This window comes from Mycteria americana, chromosome 21 (assembly GCF_035582795.1).
Source record: "Mycteria americana isolate JAX WOST 10 ecotype Jacksonville Zoo and Gardens chromosome 21, USCA_MyAme_1.0, whole genome shotgun sequence".
NCBI classification, from domain to species: Eukaryota; Metazoa; Chordata; class Aves; order Ciconiiformes; family Ciconiidae; genus Mycteria; species Mycteria americana.
In genome coordinates, this window is record NC_134385.1 from 4093164 (window position 1) to 4114159 (window position 20996).

The window sequence follows — 20996 nt, forward strand, 5'->3', positions numbered from 1 at the left end:
ATTCCTGGCTTATGTCTCTCTCTTTCCTTTTCTCATGTGCTGAACATTCTTTGGCCAACAAATCCTCGTCAGCTAACTTAATTGGCAGATCAGGTTTGCTTTCCCTGCAGGTACCTTTTGATAATTGGACTTTTGACTCTGGTCTGTCTCTGAGGATTTATGCTATGTGAATACAATTACTTCAATGAAAATACTATTTTCTCCTCTGATAACCACTCTGCCACTGATTGGTGTACCTCTGCCAATTAAATATCCAGACTAATTGATACCTAATGTCTGTAGAGAACTTGTATGAAGCAAATAAGAAACCAGCTAATCAATCTAATCCGTGAATCAAATTCAACCAAGATTAATGGGATGCAGATGGCTCTGTCTTCAGCAAAGCTGCATCTAAATAAACATGTATATGACCGCTGTATTTGTATGCTGCCAGTTTCAGATGGGCATCTCTATACTCCCTACATGGCTTCTTTGCTCACTGAAGAAGAGAACAGGTTACTTCAACTTTGCTGCAGTTCAAAATGTGGTTCATAAGTCCTGAGAAAAGAGAAGGGAAGTGCTTTATGGAATGACCTGCCAGACTAAGAATTTTGTCCCATGTAGCTATGACAAGGAATGAGATTTAAACCTTGTATGTTTTAAGTTTTAAATTACACATTGAAATTTTTATATGCTGTGATGTGAACTTAGACCAGGTGGTCACTGTAATTGTCCAAAGCGGGTTTTCTAATGCAGAAGTGAGTATACAATAAACTAGACTGTGCCCTTACAGAATTCTAGCTCCTCTAATCCATTGGGTAGGGAGGGAGTACACAATTAGTGTACTCTGAAAGTGCCTTTGTGTAACATAGCCTTACTCTGCCCTGAAAGTGAATTAAGCTACTTCAGTCTTTTGTTTGTCGAGTGTTTCTATGTGATGTGTGGGTGTGATGTGGCTGTTGTGCTACAAATTCATGTAGCTGCTTATTGTGCACTGATTTCCCCGTGCCAGCAAGCCAAGAGCACTTAAAACACCAACTTCCCATGTGTCGCTGCTCACAGTTTCTTACAAACATAGATGACTGAAATCATTCATGAAGTCTTGTTTCAGTTCAGATTGAGTATGTAACTCCTACACCAATAGAAGCATAAATTTACCTGACAAATTGGATGGGATGGAATGCACTTAAATTTAAAAATTCATGTTTATTTTTTTAACTTGTCAGTTATCCTGTCCCTGGAGTGTAAGGCATTTGTTCATCTTTTCCACTTCCAGTAGTATTACTCATTCCCGTTATTAAACTTTCAGTCTGCATCAGTGCTGTACCCTGAAACGGCTGTGTGAAGTCCTGCATTTGTATCCGACTTTCAGATCAGATCTGCTCAGCTTCCAAATAAAGATGCTTTTTATAACTTCTTGTCCAGCAGACTCACAGCAGGATGTCAAAACCAAGCTGCTTTCCTTTTGTGTTCACAAATGATTTCCCTGAGCTGACTAACCAGTATTAAATGTAAAGTATGCCTTATGACTGCTAGGGACTCAGGATTAACAGGGGTTATTCGAGACAGTAAAGACTGGGGTTTTTTGAGAACACGAGTGTCTTGCATGCTTGTTAATTTTTTCTCTTAAATACTGGATGTGACATTTATATCTGAAAGGGTACCGCTAATTAATTTAAGTTATATTTTATATACAAAATTACTTTTATTTGAAACAGTAAGTTTTTATTTTTGTTCTGTCTGGTAAAGGTTAATGCATGTGTGTTTAGTTTTTTGGAGAGGAAGTTACTGATCCCCATCTCTAGGTATTTCAGGGAATATAATGTTATGTTATTGTTATCTTGATAGCTAGAGCAGAGGGATTCAAGAAGCTCTGTCCCTGCTGATCAGCCTTGAAAGTAATCTCTGCCTTAGTTTTTTTTTGTTCCTACAATTGAAATGAATATCTGCTTCTGATGGATGCTGAAATGTGCTGTTTGTTTGTCAAGCACTTAATAATTGAATCTCTGTGATCTGAGCTGCTGATTTCCCAACGCTATGGTAATTGGGCCAATAGAGGGATACGTTTGGTATTCAGTGGAGGGATAAACTTGGTAGCCCTTTACACTTAATATTGTTTGTCAGTGGGTACAGAGCGAGTTGACTTCTTGTTACTGTTTCACTGTCAATTCTGAGGTGCAGCGGGTTTTGTTCATGTTTTAGGGGGTCAATGTGTGGAACGAGTCCAAGCTGTCGTTGGTGGAGATTTTTTATTTTATTGCATATTACATAGTAATAATCATGTCCTGCCTCTAGCTATTTGCACCCTTAAAAGGAAAAAAAAAAAACCCACCACACACACAAAAACCTGGCAGTGCAGCTTGGCAAAACTGTTTGTATCCATAGAGGTCTTGCCTTTGGCACATGAGGTGTTGAAACAAGCTGTCTTATGTACTAATTATTCTCAGAGATAACGATGACATCTTCTGGCAATTGGACCAAGAAAAATATTTGTGAAGCAAGGGCTGGTCTACCACATCTTATTTTGCTTTCCTTTGCTTTGATGTTACCTGCAGAGACAGACTTAAAGGTTTTAATGTAAATTTCTGTCCATTTGATGCTAATTATTGTACATCTTCTGTGGCACCATTGATGTCCTAAGAGCTGCTTCTTCCTTATCCCCCCTGCCTGAAATGGCATTAGTATACCAGAAGGCTTTCTTGCTGTCAGCTGCAGTGCGGGGAGATGGTCAGTGTTTCATGAAACATGATGAGAGTGAAGGAAAGCATAGAATAGAAAAGCAAAAGAATTGGGAATGTAAATTAGAAATCTGGGAGGGGATCCTTCTAGCAAACCATTTTCAAGCCGCTGTCAATATAGTGCTTGGACTGTTCAGAAACAGAATAACCTTTTAAAATGCCAGCTACTTAGATCAATTCTGTGTAGGAGAAAAAGAAGTAACTCAGCTTTCTCTCTGTAGATTACTTTCTTTTTGGTAATGAAAAATGCTCTGAGGAACTGCTAGTAACAGCATATTAGTTACAGCAGGAGAACCTCGATGCTGCGGGATCACATTGGATACTTCAGAGAAGTAGGTTCACTGCAGGGGATGCTTATGCCAACAGACTGGGCTGGAACAGAAAAAAGGAAAAAATGGGTCTCTTAGAAAAACATCTGAGTGCCTTCTGGGTCTTTTAAAACTTTAAATTTTACATAAATTGTGTTTAATTTGTGTGTAATTGCCAGGTGATTATGGAATTGGGTTAACTGAGTAAACTAAGCAACAAGGATGTGTTATTCACCAGTTAGCAATACTTAGGAGGATTAAGCTGAATTGAGTTGTCTTTAAGTTGATCCATCAATCTTCCCTGAAGCATTTCGCAAAAGGCTCTGTCTTGGAGGTGATTACTGATTAATTCTCTTCATCAGTGAGATCAGGAATTGTATGAGGTAGTGCTGAGAAAAGAAAATGGGTAAATCTGCATTTATAGTAAAGACAAACTGAAAGAAATTGGCCTTAGTTGTATAAACAGCACAACATAATAATCTGCAACTAAACCCTTATTTTAAAAATAATCGTGTGTCAAAATGACTTGTAGTTTGTGCAGCAATAGAGAAAAGTATCTTCTAGAACTCCAGTTTGCTTCATCCCCACTTTGTAAATAACTTTTCCAGTGAGCCTGGAAATAAGAGACTTAAGCAGAAAATGAAATGGTAGAAAGAATAATAATAATAAAAAAAAGTGCTGTCTTATTGGGTCGTTTATCATTGTAACAGTAGTGCAGACTATTATGGAGGGGAGGAGGGAAAACTCCACGCACTAGTCTGTGCTCGTAGCAGCGAAGCTTTCTTCTAGGGCATTGTATTGGTTTACGTTCATGATGTGCTTTCATTTTAGAAAGGGGCAACGGAAAGGGTGTTTTTAATCTCCTTGTATTTCTGTGAAAATGATGGATGACCTCTCTGTCTATGTACAGAGAAGAGCTTTGACTCTTGGCTCGCTCTTGGCCAAGAGTTCCGCAGGAGGAAGTTTTTAGGCTAAAAATGTTTGACTGGACTTTATAAGAAGGATAAGAACATGTTTACACACCAGAGAATGCAAGGAGTACATGTGGTTTTGAGAGGAAACTAACAATGTCTTTTTTTGTTTGATTGTTTTTTTTTTTTTTTAAATGAAGTTGTATCTCTAGCTAAATGTGGCAGGTCTTGGAGAGAAACCATATAGGAAACATTTGGTCCTTGCATTATGATGGGTTATTAGCTTCCTAACTAATTTTGGATAGTAAGAAGCATTTATTTGCTCTATAAATTGCGGAAAATATCTGCTCTGGTATTTAAAGCTATAGAAAAAACTACAGCATAATGAAAAGGAGTAATTAAAATCTGGTGAAATCTTACTTTAAAACTTATTTCTAAACAAGTCCATCGACAGATAAATTTCCAGTGGTTTTGTCTGCCATTGACTTGAAAGAGATTCGTTTTCTCTGTATTAATTCTCTTCTGCCCCTTTGGAATTGCACTACAGTAGTTGATCACTCACTGTATGTAGACTGATCATGTTTTACATACGTTATTCTGTCTTTCGACTGTTGTAAGTTAGGTCATCTGTACTGATAGGAGCGATTGTTTTGCAACAGAATAAAAACTCTTAACTGCATGGTGGCCTGAAAAATGCAGATGTGTGGAAGTACTGGATTTGAGTAAGTCGAACTGGTTAAGTTATCACTCTTTCACTCCTGAGCCTACTGTGAGCTCATTTGTGATGGCTAGTAAATTGGAGAGTCTTTGTGTTTTAATGGATGCACAAGGTTATATAGTTCCCACTTTACACCTGCTAGCAGTTTCTAAGAAAAAGAAACTCCTCTCTGCGGTGTTTAGTGAATGAAGGGTTGCAGGTGAGCAGCACCAGCTGCTCATAGGCAGTAGTATACTATCGGTATGTGGTTTGTCTGGATGTGTTTTAGCGGTGTGGCAGCTGGTTTTTCATAAACAGTGGGAGCACCCAGGGTTGGATCAATTCTTGTTGAGTTTAATCCTGACTTCTTTGTGATTTACAGTGAAAGTCATAATGAACGGCAGGGCGGTGTCATTTGCCTGTGTAAGTTACCCGAAGTCCCCTGTGGTCCTTCAGAGTAAAAGGATGAATATTTGACGCTTGGAGCATGCTTGAAAAGTTAAGGCGGAAAGGACATCCATGAGGCTTTGGCTCTGTGTTCAGGCAGGATTTGAGTGATGTATCATGAGTGCGCAACGCTTCCTGATCCCGATTCTCACAAATTTAATGTCTGCAGTTCTGGTTGGACAGTTCTACCTATGCTGAGTAAAAAGGCAGGCTGTGGCTTGTGGCCTGATATATTTCCTCCTGGTTTGGGAAGTAGGCATCCTTTCTGCTCAACGTTTGTGTGCGCTCTCCAGGTCACGCAGGTTTCATCTTTCTTTACAGCGCAGTCTGGACCAGCCCCATGAGCGCTGCAGGTACAGAGCCCTTGTTGAAACCGGCAGGAATGCCATGAACCAGATGGCTTAAGAAGTTTGAACTAATGTCAATGCTCTGTTGCCAAAATACAAATTCAGCTTGTCCTGTGCCGGCACCTCTGATTTATTCGGGCTCTACCTGATCAGAGCTTCTTTTCCTGGAACACTAAATACGCAAAATAAATCCTGGTACATCTTATTTGAGCAAGTTTGACATAGTCTTAGTTATAGGGAAAAGGCTATTTACAGCTATCTTATTTTCACAGAGATCGCTTTATTGTAGAGATGTATGTTGAAATTATTTATGGGTACTTGACAATGTAAAGTGTGTGTGATTTATCTGCATTCCTTTACATTGTGCTACCAACTATTTTTTTTCACCTACTTATGAAAACCTATATTAAAACCAATCAGCTGTTGGCACACAACAGTCTGTTAATGCTTCCTACAGCATCTTACTCTCTTCAATTAAGAAGTTTGCTCTTTCTAAAACACTTAGTTACTGCTTATTGGAAGATTAAATTGAACTGTTATATCATTGCCCAACAACTGCCTAGCTCTATCACTTAACATCCTGAACGCGGTGAAAATACATACCCAATAACATCTGCTGATGGGTTTTCCATTTTTGGTTTGTGTGCTATGGTTACATGGTTGAATGAATATTTGGTTAGGTTTGCAGATTCTTTTCCTCCTACAACAGAGTACAAGGTGTTGAAATGATTTCTGGTCATCAATATGAAATGTGTATTTGCTTTGCAGTATTACTATTTGCCTACTAAGTATAAGTTGGGTGGTTTTTTTTTTCTTTTTAAAGGTACATTTGATGACAATTTATACTATATTAAAAGGAATTCATCTTACCAGTAGGGCAGTTCAAGTATAACTAGAAAGACAGCTTAGTACAGCTGTAGGAAGTGGGATCTAAGCATTTGAGTTGTATGAGTGTGTTATAGACCACGCTCCTTTATAGGCTGTTTCTTGCTGTTAATTTACCCAGTAGACCTCTTCGGTGCAGTTTTAGCCTATTACAGATGTACTTTTATGAATTTCCATAAGTTTGATGATTCCACATTTAATCTCTTGATTCATTCACACAAGATGTTCTTATGCCTCATACCGTTACATCTCTCACTAGCATTTTACGTTGAGATTTTCCTGCGCTGAAGCCCAAAAGAGCTAAGTGTTTTCATTATGAGGACAAAAAGCTATAACCGTTCATCTGTGCTGGTGAATGTCAATAAGGGCAGTTCATTTTGGCTTTTGTGACTATTTTCCCCAAGTCTTAATGTTCAATTACCACTAATTCTGTATGGAACTTTAGGAAATAAAAACATCTTTATCTTCTTTATGAACATTTAAAAACTTTTAAATCAATAACTGACAGAGCAAATGAGGATTATGTGTGAATGACTGAGAGGCACATTTGCTTTAAATAAGTATGTAACAGTGCTCATTAAAAATGGTTAATTATTCACCTGTGATGTGTTCTTATTCTAAGAATCAATAATCTTATTTTGAAAATGTGGGGAAAAAATTAAGGTGAGCTGGGGGCCTCTCTTTAGAGATTTGTGTTTTATTGAACCAATTTTGGTTGAAAATATTTTAATTGATAAGCTTGCATGAGTCTTCAAGAACTTTCTAAAGCTACAATTAAGTGTATAGCAGATGGTCTCTGTTCAGGAGCAATTAAAACTAAATTTACTGACTCCTGAACTGTGGATGACTTAACGCGTACTCTTTATTCAACATGCACATCATGTACTTCAAGAAAAAAAAAGTTTAGGTGAGAATTCAGCAGTATGCTCCACAGCTCAGCTATAACTAACAAATGAAACTTGTAATTTGTTGAGAAAAGTAAAATTTGTTCATATGTGCACCTGTCCTTGTTTACAACTTCTCAGACTTATCCATTTAACTTCTGCTTGAAGAGGAAAAATTTAATTCCATAGGATTTGTTTTACAACTCTGCAGTGCATGGAGGAAAACAAAATTCCTGTGGGAGGTTATGAAGTGTGTGTATAGCTATACATAGAGCTATATATGTATAGTTATATAAAACATTGTTATTATTTAGCAAGGACAGGCATAATTTCTGAGAGTTTATTATTTTAAGAAGCAAGGCTTTGGGGGGGTTGGCAGATGGTATGATGTTTACTCTGCTTATTTTTATATAATGTGCTTGAACCTTTGGGTAACTGGGAAATAAAGTTGAAATTGTCTTTTAAAATTGTCTTCCTTAGGTTGGAACAAGATATTAAAAAGTTAAAGGCTGACCTGCAAGCAAGCAGGCAGATCGAACAGGAGCTACGTAGTCAGATCAGTTCTCTGACTAACACAGAGCGGGGAATTCGGTCTGAAATCGGACAGCTCCGGCAAGAAAATGAACTGCTTCAGAACAAGTATGTGTTTCTGCCCAGCTGTGTAAATTAGTTGCTGATGGCTGTAGTCTGGTCAAGGGGAAGTTAAGTTCCCCTTTAAGTCAAGGGAGGGAGTTAAGACTTTACAAAATGTAATGTTACAAAATAAAAGTTAATTTATTTTGTAATGAGAGTAAATTTTGTAAAATTTAATTTTACAAAAAAAAAAAGCTAAGACTTTACAAAATTTGAGGCACTTGTCTGCAAATCCAGCAACGCTCATTCGGGACCATTGACAGCAATTTATTTTTAGTAAGTGAAATCCTCCATTAAATCCCATACCTGTTACCTTCCAGATTACACAATGCTGTACAGATGAAACAAAAAGACAAACAAATGATCAGCCAGTTGGAGAAGAAACTAAAGGCAGAGCAGGAGGCACGAGCCTTTGTAGAAAAACAATTAATGGAAGAAAAGAAAAGAAAGAAGTTGGAAGAAGCAACTGCTGCACGTGCTGTCGCTTTTGCTGCTGCTACAAGGTACTTTGTTCTACCCCAGAAGCAAGCTCAGCTCCAGAAAATTACTGAAATGTAGCTGTTGCTACTGAAATGTGTTTGGGGGGGATTTGGGGAGGCATTTTTCATTCTTCTGTACATAAAGGAGTAGTCTGTATTTGATTTTTAAAAAAAGCTTTATTTGTGTTAAGGGGTTTATATGTGTTAAGGCAGTGAGAGGACTGGGAGATCTCCTTCCATGAAGCTGAGTCTCAGTGCTCCTATACATTGCATCTACAGGGTATAAAGGATGAATATGCTCTAAATTATCTCCTCTACCTTGATTGTGCTAACAGAGAGATGTTGTACCCCTCATGGGTCAGTCTGCTTTATAAAAAGGAACATCCCTTTTCCTATGGGGACTGTGAATCAAGGATTCAGGCAACGATGTTGGTCAAAATACTGTCTTGATCTCGCATCTTGAAGTTTTCTGCTCTAGCCAATGACTACCAGTGCTCAGCACAGTGGTGTTTCAGTAGTCACATAGGTGTATAGATGGGAAGTTTTTCAAGATGAAAGCATGGCACAAGTGTGGATTACTTTAATCTGCAGTGCTCCAAATGTCTAAAAAGAATTATTTCTGCTTTTCTGTTCTCCATATTTCATAAATATTCCAAATTTCCGAATACTTGAGGCACAACATTGAGTAACTTTTTGCAGCTTATTGCATTGTTGCCATAAAGAAAATTCTCTTGCTGAAAGAACAAAGTTAGCGTCCTCCTTTTTATCCTTCAATATTTATATTAATTTTCATGTTATAAACAATTCAGTAATGACAGCCTCATTCTTATTTCATCATCTGCTCTTTTAATGTTTTTTCTGCAGAGGAGAATGTACTGAAACTTTACGAAATCGTATCCGAGAGCTAGAGACAGAGTGCAAGAAGCTAACAATTGACATAAAGCTGAAAGAAGATCAGATACGAGAACTAGAAATGAAAGTTCAGGTAATGAGAAAGCACCAGGGGCTTAGATCAGCATCACAATGAGTGCTTTCAGCCCTCTGAAATTGGTGGAGCTACATAAGAGGCAATCAACACCTTCAAGAATTATGCTCTTCAGATGTCTATCTTGCATGTCTTGCATCGGGCTTTGTAAGAACTTGGGTATGAGGTTAATAGTCTCAGCTCCGCACCGCTCAATTGTTTAAAGTATTAGAATTTTTTTCGCCGAACCAATGGTCTGGGTAGACTGAGAATATAATCCCCTCAACAACATTTTTTGTTTAATGTGAGGAGCTTGTTGCCAGTCTGTATCATTATAAATTTCACTGCCAGCAAGTAAGATTGCTTACTCAGTGCAGTCTTAATCACTGGCCAGACTTTTTTTTTTTTTGGTGAAAGTGCTTGAATATTGAAAGTACATCGTGGTAGGCTTGTAGCAGACACGTTGTCTGGCATGTTAGAGTTTAAGAGCTCAAATGTGTGAGTTGAACTTGACCTTATTCCTTTAAAATGTCTGTTCCTAAAGACGTACTCTGACTGTCAACTGACAATTTGCATGAATATGTATTTTTAATGTCTTGTGGTTTTTAGACACTCTTCAAAATCCACCTGGTGTTATTGTGAACTTGTTTCCAAATAACATACGCAGCCTTGTTGCTCCTAGTTCCACCAAGCCCTTGAAAACAAGTGTGGTTTATCCATGGAGAACATGAGCATGGCTTTCAAATAATCAAAACCAGCTATAATCAAGCTTTTTAATTTTATTACCATCTTCAAACTGTTAGAGAAGCTTTTTGTTACAGGCATTAATATTTCCCCTGTTGTATTATTGTTTCTTCATTTAAAAGTATAGAACTTTTTTTTTCATGTATAGTATTTCTTTTTTTTTCTTAGTCAAATGTTAATGCATCCTTCCCAACCATAAGTTGCCTGTCTCTTATGTGCAGAATACTTGCTCCCTCCTTTTCTCTTTTCTGAATTTCTGGGTTTGTAGCACAGTTAGGTTCAATGTGGGAAGTATTCTGAGGCAAAGAAATCCCTCTCATCAGCCAATTGAAATAGCTTAAAATGCCTATCTAGTATCACTTTAAACTGTCTTGCTAAAAGTGATCACTTTAAGCAAGAGATCAGTCCCCATTCTAGCCATTTTGCTTGTGGGAAGTGTTTTCATCTTCCACAGCTTGGCTAAGAGTACCGTGCAGCTGCTTAGCTGGCACTTGGAAGTGCTGAGGAGGATTTCTGGGTGGAGGGTCTCGATACGGATGATAGAGGGCTGAGAAGCAGAGTAAATGATACCTGCTCGCCGCACTGTAATTATGTATTGTACAATATGGCTTTAATCACCTGTATGATGGTCATGTATAATTACTGGAGGTAATATGACAGTGTCCTTAATTAACCATCATTTTAATTTTACAGTATTAATACCAGGCCCAGTGGTGTGCTGTGGGGAAGAGAAAGACTTCTCAGTGCATCTCATGTGTAAAGTCGATGAGAATAACATTTGTCCTAATTACTCCTACAGGAACTGCGGAAGTACAAGGAAAATGAGAAGGATACGGAGGTGTTAATGTCAGCACTTTCAGCCATGCAGGATAAAACACAGCACTTAGAGAACAGCCTGAGTGCAGAGACAAGAATCAAGCTGGATCTGTTCTCTGCATTAGGAGATGCAAAACGGCAGCTTGAGATTGCCCAAGGTAATATGGGATAGTTTAATTCAACACGTAGTACTGACTGAAATAGTGAAAATATGACAGAAAGAATATCCTACCTTTTTGTTTAGGGGTGGGCTACGGTCCCCACGCAGCATTTCAGCTTTCTGTCTTTTATAGCTTTGTGAATGTGAGCCTAAGCAATCCAGCTGATCAGCTTCCCCAAGCTATTAAACTGAAGACAATAAATGTCAAGATGGGCGTTTAAGTTAATTTATGATGATTTTCTACATTTTTTATAAACCATTACCTTAAAGCTGGAGAACTTCTTTTAAAGAGCTAGAAGATAAAATAATAGTTGCCATCTATTAAGCCCCTGTCCTTGAATCCTAATAATATTTTGATTCTCCTGAAGTAAATACAACCTAAATGGGGAAGGGGGGGGCACATAACCCAATCTGTTTTAAACTTCACGCTGGTGAGGTAAGCATGGACACTGTGGTGTCTGTGTTGGGCTGGTGTTGTAGCCACCAGAGGGAGCATGAAGCCAGTATAAAGCCCAGACTGTCCTTTGTTCAGCTGTGCCAACCATGAAGCAAAATTAAATAACCTTTTGATTTGATTTAAATGAACCTGTTTAATTTCCTTGCAGAAGTTTGCTTGGTTGCAGGAAAATTTGATTAGAGTGAGAATTTTTTTTTGTTTCATGTCACTGGTGTTTCTCTTTACGTAGGTTTATAAATTGCTGTAGTGATGTAGTGAGTGTGCCCAAAGGGGGTTTAGAAAAACGGTGAGAATAGGACAGTTTTGAAAATAAAGTAAATAACACATTTAACAAGCAAACACTTGTGGGCCTGTGAGGTGCTTGTAAAATGTGAACGGAAAAGTGCAGAAAAAAGTTGAGCCATAGAAATAATCTTTTGGTATAGTGCCGCTGGGAATCCAAAGGATGCAAAATCTAATGGAAGTGTTACGTCTAGTTGTTACATGGTAACTAGAGGTAATTAAACATAGTTCCTCAACACAAACCAGGAGGTATGGGAGTTGTGCTTTTACCCATGTCACGTTAGAGCGCTGAATGTCTTCTGGGTGTTTTGCTTCAACAGCTCTTATCATTGAACAGTTGGTGGAGGGCGAAAACATGCTGCTGGTTCTAAGTGATGTTATTTGCTGTTTTCAGGGCAGATCATTCAAAAAGATCAGGAAATCAAGGACCTAAAACAGAAGATTGCAGAAGTTATGGCAGTAATGCCCAGCATAACATACACTGCAGCCACCAGCACTCTGAGTCCTGTTTCCCCACATTACTCTTCCAAATTTGTGGAGACCAGCCCTTCTGGACTTGATCCCAATGCCTCTGTTTATCAGCCCTTGAAGAAATGAATGCCAATTTTCTTTTTTGCCCAGTAATTTTGTCATGCTGAAGGCATCACACAGGAGTGTCTCTTGCAGTCAAGATGAAATTGTATTGTGTGAGACTGTATTCGTTGTCATTTAAAACAGGATAAAAGAACATCTGGATTGACTAGAACTGCCCATCAGTTTTTCTTGTAAATTTTTAGAAAACCTCACAGAACTTTGCAATTTATTTTCCTTGGCCAATGCATTAAAAACAATTCTTGGTTTTCAAGTAGCCAATTTTGCCTTTTTATGTACTCTTGCATGGTTTCCTCTTGAAAAATACAGGGCTTTGCTTGATTTTGAACCCTTTCTTTTTTTTTTTTAATAATCAAGTTGAATTTGCAGATTCATTCAGAAATAGTGAGGAAAAACCTTTAGTTTTTACAGTGAAAGGGTTAAATAATCTAACAAAGCTTTAATTTATAGATGTATTAAATACAAATATGTGATGTTGCAGAAGATAATTTGATTACCCCTCAAAGGACCAAACAAATTTCAGGGGCGTTGTTTAAGGGAAAGAATAAGAGAATAGATGATGATGTGACGGTGGTTGTTGTGTGAAATATTTATATTCCCATTGGTGTTTTTAGTCATTGAGAATTGCTAACAGTCTTGTTCACAGTGCCTTGGGAAAAGACATTTCAAGAGGAAACTTGATGGTTTAAACTATTTTTTCCCCCTTCACTGTCATCTAGCTTATATATCAAGCTCATTACAGAGTCTACTGCAAATTGTACATGGTAATTTGGATGTTCATTATAAACCAAGGTTACATCTTCTGTTTATTTTGATATAAACTCAGCAGTGTTCTGTAACTTGCCTTGATTATACTGCATCGTGGAAGGCACAATATTAATACAGGAAGCGTTATTGTGAAGGCGGAACTGTGCAATGTACTGTATACAAGAGACTGTAAAGCTGGCTAATAAAAGCTGCAGTTCTGGGTTTTTTTTATTTTATTCAACTGTGATTTACACTTTATATCACTTTGTGTTTGACAATTTAAATGGAGCTGAATATTTTTCAGCCGTTGTGCCAAGGAGTTTTTAAGGAGTTTTAAAGGAAACTCATAAATTGCACAAAGGTTTAAGTTAAAATGTATATTATACATTGATAGAAAGTGTTTGCACTGACAACTTCTGAAGTGTTTCAGATTTTTTGAGGGTGGGGATTGGAGGGGTGGGAAGCAAAATTGTGTTGGAAACTAGCAGAATTACAAACCCAACATTATGATTTTGCAAACATGCAGTGGACTCTGGAAGGACAAAGTTCTTCTTAAAAGAAAAGAATTTTTTAAAAAAAGTTTAACGTTAATTGGCATGTATGCCTCATTTAAAAAAAAAAAAAGTAGGACACACAAGTCAATAGAAGTATTAAAGTTTCATCATTTTAATCACAGATATTCTTTTGGGATAAAACTTCTAGCTTTAGCCAGGTGTGCATGTTGCTGTCATTTGCATTTTTGAATCATCTTGTGTAATTGTCACCATAAAAGTGTTACTCAGAAATGTCATAGGTTTTTCATCTTTGTGCAAAACATGAAATATTGTCACTGACTTTTTGTGTTGAGGTTCCCCCATTTTGCTGCCTACTTTGGCACAATTTTCGTTCAATACTTGGTCTTGGCTGCATTCTTTTTTTCTGTGGGGTTTACAAAGAATAAATGTTTTCTTGCAGATAAAAAGAAAATTTTTTTTTTTTGCCTTTTTAACTGACCTGATTTAGCCTGGTATAAAGAATACATTTTGTTTAAAGAGCACTCTGTTATTCCAGGTAAGTCCTCTCTTTTGCAACAGAGCTTCACTTCTGTGAAACAGAAGGAAGAACAGATGTTTTTTTGTATTCGATGTATAAACTTAGCAAGTTTCCCTGTCTGTGGGCTCTTAAAAAAAAAAAAAAAAAAGTAAATTTCTTGAGAATTGCAAAAGTATGTCTGTAAGTTTAGCCTTTGTTCCTCTCCAGCCATTCTTACTGCAAGAGCAAAGCCGAGATGGACAATTTGGAAGTTTAAGCATTGTCCTTGTCTAGACAAAAAGAAAGAACAACTTGTCCCTGGTTTTCAGTATATCCGCTTAATTCTCTTAGCAGCCACAGTTCCTATTGTAAAATTTTTTATTGGGAATCCTGAAGTTGTATTCTGGGGAAATGAGCTGTCTTTTACACCTTTGCTTTGGCTACTGCCGTAGCTGGTCCTGACATGGGTGTTCTTCTCTGACTGCATTAGGCCTCCAGGCAAAATTTTTCAGGTACCGAGAAATTCCAGCCTCGACTATTCTGTGATTCTGCTGCAGGCACTCCCAGTCCCCTGAGGACACATTCATTTTTTTTTTTTCCTTCTTCTCAAATCACCACTAGTCTGACATACACATAGATCATTTCCTAATCAAAATACATTATAGATAAGTTTGCAGTTTTAAGAGATCACGTTGCAGTGCAGCAGAAGTTGCACTCTCTAGTACCCTCCTCGGTTCAAATGGAAATGTTCCTTTAGGAAAGGTGAAAGTATTTGCAGGCACCAGTCTGCTATGCAGGATAAGTGGAGTGAGTGGAAGAAGATAATTTAAGCACTCAAATCTTATACCAGCCAACCTGTGGATCTTTAAATATTTAAATGTCTGAAATAGAAAATATCTTAATGACTCATCATAAATTGTACTTGCAAGATTAATACATGGGGAATTTAAGAACGTAAGACTGCAGAAGGGTCACCTAGGATATCTTGTTTTTTTCTACAGTCAATTTTGAAATACTACTGCGGAATAAATACTCTAGAGAGATATGCCAAAGAAAAATTGAAGTATCCAGGACTTTTTCCAGCCAGCATAAGTCTAGGAAGAAAAGGTAATGGAAAGACAGGACTTCTATGTAATGGTTTTGAGCACCTCGGGGTTTATCCTCTCTAAAATTTTAAGTAGAGTGGAAAGCAGTATGTAATTTTATTTTTAATATTTAATGAAAAGCTCCTTTATTCATAGAATCTATTCTGTAACTGTGCTAAGATGAACTAGCTCCCCTTTCTTAGCATATGTCATGGTGATGGGGAAAGGAGGGCTTGAATGCATGTATTGAACTCAGTCTTGCTTCATCAAATAACTTCCAGAAAGTAAAAAATTGATGCTTTGACAGAAATGTCCTCTATGGCCAGCTGGAAATGAAGCTGGAGATACCAGCTTGAGTGCAGGAAAGCAGGTGAACTTCCACCTGCCTTAAAGCAGCCATTTCCTCTGAAGTGTTTAAGCAGAACAAACTTGTGGTTTGTTTTTCCTTTTTCTTTCTTAATTGTTAAATCAGAGTTGGAAGTTGTTCGCTTACCCCAGCATTGCCTTAAGCGCACTGCAATTGCGCACTCGAGTAACTGGCTCCAAGACATTTTCCTAGGCCAAAGGAAAGGTGCCTTTCGGCATTGCCTGATCCTGCCATTACTGCCCTTATTGAGTCCAGGAGCTGGCTGCTCCGAATATGTTGTTATTGATGACATTTGTATGCAACAGATGGATTTTTTGCACTTCAAAATAAAAATCAGACTCCTTCCAATAGCATTTGATAGAAAACGCTCTATTACAAAGTTTCACCCTTTTCCTTTACCGATATTGCCTGCTGTTGAGAATAAGACTGTTCCCAAGATTAGCATCTGAGAGTGGAAAGAGAGCCTAACCCAAAGCCTGCATTTGACCTCATCCAAACGGGTTTGTGTACTACTGGCACTGAGCACCACTGTAGTGCAGCAACTTGATCACCTGCAGCAGTAAGTTGCTGGGTTTTTTTGGTTTTGGGTTTCTTTTTTAACTTACAAGTTTTAGCCATAAGCTCAATAGTTATTAAATACTCACATAGGAGTTAGGGTGCAGCGGGGGGTGTGTTTCTTCACTACTGGACCCTTCCTTTTCTTGTATTGCAATTTGGAAGTCAAGGTCAGAAATAGACCTTCAGCAAGTTAATACATCATAGATTATAAAAATGAAATCTGAGATGCCACAGTATCTTAATTGAATCAGCTTCTATGATGCACTAAAATAATACACAACCATTTGACTAAAGCATTTCTAATAAAGGAGAACAGGCAGAAAAAAGGGCAAGGATCCATTTCAATTAAGTTCGAATGTAAGTGGCTCATTTACCTATAATCTCTCTGAGTGGTAATTATGCTGTTCTAGAGCATGTTGTCAGGTTCAGAAAATACTGTTTTTTACTGCTTACAATGAAAATCTTTAAACTGTATGTCTTACATAATTAACAAGAAATTATTTCCCATCAAAATTTAGGTGGTATGAACAATAATGGTTTGATTATAATAAAATAATAGTGGCAGTTAGTGAAAGGTAGCCTGCTCTCTTTACGCTTCTGGAAATGCTCCAGCAGTAGGACAGTTTTTGTGGGGAAATGCAGCTTTTTCTTGCTCTACCCTGAAGCATTAGCTTAACAATTTCCTTTTGCTAACAAACACGGCTGTAATGCAGTACCCTGATCATAAACCAAGTGTCAGCTTCAGGTGAATTTTCTTATCCTTTGCTTTCAAGCCATTCCATTCAAAGTCTGATTGAAACATTCCTTATGCAAAATGCATGACAAGCATTTTAAAGACAATTTAAGACAGTGCTAAAACCAAGGGATTCTTACAAGATTGAAATAACCAGCATTTTACAATCTTTATCTCCGTAATTGCCCACTTAATCTGATCTGTTTCCTCATGCATTTGCCACTATATCCTAACTTCCATTAACCTTGACTAAACAATTTGGTGTCTTGATGATCTTTTTAGGCAGTCTCTCTATTTTTTGTAACCTCTTCAGGTGTATTGTCACTTAAAACCATTTGTTTATCTGTAATTTCTTTTTTTAAAATAGGCTTTTTTTTTTTCTTAGACCTCTCTATGAATTAACTGCCATATAGAATAATTGCAAGCAATTTTTATCATGAGAAGATTTATGCTTCATCTGCTTTTAGTCCCATGTATCAAAAAGCAAACCGAAGTGATTATATAGGATGCATGCGATACCCATGGGAATGCATTTCTGTCTGCAAAGCCCCTGGGGCTCTTTGGAGGGCAGCAGGGCCCTGCATCTGTAAAGAAACTGAATCATATGCCATCCTGAGAGACTTAAGTTTTAAAATACTGAACTGTTTTCATGGGGAAAAAAGATTAGAAGTTAAGTAGTATTTTATTAGTGATGAGCTTGAAGAAAAAAAAAATCCAAATACCCTAAATCCCAAGTAAATTTGGATGTGAAACTAAATGTTGTGGTTCATAGCAGTTTTCAATGAAAATATTTGAGATCTGGAGGGCCCGAAGAGAACATGTCTTTGAGTTTACTGAAAGTGAGAACTTACTGAAAAAGTACTTTGTGTCCTCTCCAGAACAGCCACGAGAGGGCCCAGGATGCCTGGAGTGAGCCTGGCCCTGCTTAGAGAGCAAATCATGAACATTACTCAGTCACCAGCATACTGGAAAAAATTCCATTTCTTTTTAAACAGACATCTGAATGTTATTTCATAGTCTTTCTGTTATGTGAAAGAATAGGAAATTCATCTTGGGAAGCCCAGAGAGCTCAGAAATACATAGAGTTGTGTGATAATGAAAGTATAATCAATATGCAAACATTCTCTCCCTGTGAGACTAGATAGAGATTCAAAGAAAGGGAAGAAAGAAGGCTTTGCTTTATTCTCCATATCCAGAAGCCTTTCTATTGCAGAAACCGAAGCAGTATAGATCCTTGGTTGAAGTTTGATGCAAATACAGGAAACTTTCCGCAGTGTATACACCTATAGTATTTCACCCGTTTTCTGTCCATGGTGATGGTACTTACCTGCTGAACTGCCTTTACTGGGTGTCTGCCTGCTTCAACTGCAGCTTGCCAGTAACTCTTTTCCCTCGGGAACACTAATATTACAGCTTAAATACCTTTTCAGAGATCCATGGCTATTCAAGATATCCTACAAGCCATTATGTCTTTGCTATCCAAAAGTGTAGAATTGTCACTTCCCATAAAGAAAGGTATTATTTAGAAATGCAGGTGAAAAACAGTTAGTCCTGGACCAAAGTCTAGTTTATGATCCAGTATCTGACTTCTTAGGGCTACAAGCAAGTTGCTGAAACTCTCCTCTATTTGCAAAGGGGTACAGCATGTATCTTGACTTGTGTGGAGGAGCTGGTTTAGATTTCTGTTGAGAATAATTCTTCTCATTAAAGTTCAATTTATAGTAAAAGGTGCCCAGCATTAAAAGTCACTACATTAAAAATACTCTACGTTTACAAATACTCTTTTTTAACATTAGACAAATTAACACTTTATACCAAATTTTAACATGGGGCCGGGAGAAACCACACCAGTGTTGTAAGATGTCCTATTAACACCCTGTTGTTGTGGAGTTGACCTTCATTAGCTCATTCCTTTGGCTTCCTAATTTAAATGCAATTCTCCACACTGGCTCCTTTAAACTCTGTGCTGTGTCTCATTGTCTGGTGTGTACCGCGTGCATTGCCACGCAGCTGTACAGCAGGACTGAGCGGGCCGGTGGGTGGGAGGTTATTCTTTCAAGAAGATGAGGAGGATTATGGAATGAATTTGCTTTCCCTTTTCCCCCCCTCCCCCTTCCATGGAGTTATTTTTAAACTCCCTTTTTATTACTTACATTAGTAATCTATAAGTAGCGCTTACAAGCCTGGACCGAACTCAGAGCATTTGTGCCTTGTGTTATATGGATACAGACAACGAGGGGGCTTTTTGCCCCGAAGTGCTCAGAGCCTGAGTGGACTTGCAGAAGAGGAGGGAAAAAATCAATCAAACAAGCAGCACAGCAGCATTCCCGTTTTACAAGTTGGCTAGCGAGATGCAAGTATGCTGGGTTTGCTTCCCCTCCTCCACCGCCTCAAAGACCGCTCTGCTGGGGCCAGGTTTGCAGAGGAGCTCAGTGCACGTTCTGGTGCCCAGATGGAAGCTGAGCTCTTTGCAAAACTCATCTTGCTGTGTGAATTTCAGCAGGTTCAAGCCCTTGGCAGAGCTGGCAACTTGAATAAGACCTAGCAATTCAGGCTTAAGCTGCTGCTACATCTAAAGATTCGTGTCCGCTGCTCCGAGGAGTCAGTATATCAGTGCGAGTGCAGAGTATAAAAATGGACCTGCCCTTTCATAGTGGCATTTTTACATATCATTAGCACAATTTTCCAAACCCACTTGCAGCGAAGTGAGACCTTAAAGCTCTTTCCATCGGTGGACAGCTGGCTTACCAGGTACAAATGATCCCTTTAATGTTTCAGAAGGACACATTTTTTCCAGATGCCTGTTTGAATTTGCTGAATTTTGTTGAGTATCATTCATCTCTGTTTTGTCATTACATTGAAAAAAAATTCTATACATTATAGGTTATCTTTTTCACATATATTTCTGAGTGCCAGTAACTGTGCCTTACAGGTGCAGATTGATAAAGCCTGATACTCTTAATTTTGTGGCTCTAATACAGAAATGGGAAAGTATAGTTCCTACTCTCTTTTACCTGGTTGTCTTCATATGGAAATATAAGTACATCCATATGGCTGGGTGTCTGGCTGGGTGTGTGTCTCTGTGCTTCAGCTTAGTTTTAAAATCAGTTTGCTAATTTCAGTTAAAATTGGCAGCAAATTATTAAGGCTAAGGATATAAGCTCCTACAACCTTTGAGAAAACAGGCAGTTGAGTAGAGGAGGGGGAGACCATTAGCTGCTGCGGGAAGAGCTCTGCGTAGAGATTGAGTCTTCTTAGGCTTTATAGTTGATCAGGAGACCTAAGTCCACAGGACTGCGGATACTGCAAGCGAGTGTGTTTGTGCAACTACTTTGTGTTAAAGCCTATTTAAAACAAACCAAGTTGTACTTGTTAAAACAAAAAGGCTTGGCTGACAACAGATTAACATTATTCCTTCTCAGACAGTAGTTTTGCCATTCGTGCTTTGCTTTTGAAGCATCTAATCTGCTCTTATTTGCTACAAAAACTTTATTTTGTATATAGGGCTTTAGAGGGTCATGGCCAATTTTGAATGATGCCAAGAAATCAGGATCGTTGTAACTTGAATACCATCTTCCTCATAACGAGATTCCTGGAGGAAATCGTTTAACTTCTCTCTACTTGCTTACCCATCTGTAAAATGGGATTTTTGTTTCTTGACTTCTCAGGGAAATATTTTAAAGCTCGCTCCATATTTATTGCTGCTTTAAATATTTAGGGCATTATTAAAATGTTCAGTATTTCTGAGGAGGACTTCATGAGCTCAGACATACAGGAATGCAGAAGCTGCATGTAATAGTTTACAGGTAGGAATTTCTCTGCCAGATACTTTGTAAAATATTTGGCTTCCTCCTATGTCTTATCTTGCCCACAGCTGCAAAACTTTAGTAACAATAAAAGGAAAACTTAAATATATGCATATTTCTAACAGAAGAGTCTGATATCTTCTGGTCCCCTCTTTTAAATTTGTTTCTGATTTACCATAGCTGAAGAAAAAAGGAGGGAAATCTAGTAATGCGATGGAGAGCAGCAGGACCCTCACTTAGGCATCGACAGGGGAGAAGCTGGAGGAATTGAAACCATGAGTTTTACTACATATTATGGCATGAAGTAATGCATTAACAGTCTGATTCTCATGCTGTGTTTCTAAATGGCAGCAATACTTAGAAAGTC

General features: G+C 38.1%; 1 protein-coding gene across 1 annotated transcript in view; it reads left to right on the top strand.

Annotated features, from left to right (window-relative positions):
- Positions 1-13305, top strand: part of MACO1 (macoilin 1) — a 30714-nt gene extending 17409 nt beyond the window's left edge. The window contains exons 7-11 of the mRNA XM_075522284.1: positions 7677-7835; positions 8150-8332; positions 9173-9293; positions 10816-10990; positions 12126-13305. Of these exons, the coding sequence (XP_075378399.1) occupies positions 7677-7835; positions 8150-8332; positions 9173-9293; positions 10816-10990; positions 12126-12328 (841 nt within the window). The 3' untranslated portion in view covers positions 12329-13305. The remainder of the gene's footprint in view (positions 1-7676; positions 7836-8149; positions 8333-9172; positions 9294-10815; positions 10991-12125) is intronic.
- The last annotated feature ends 7691 nt before the right edge of the window (positions 13306-20996 follow it).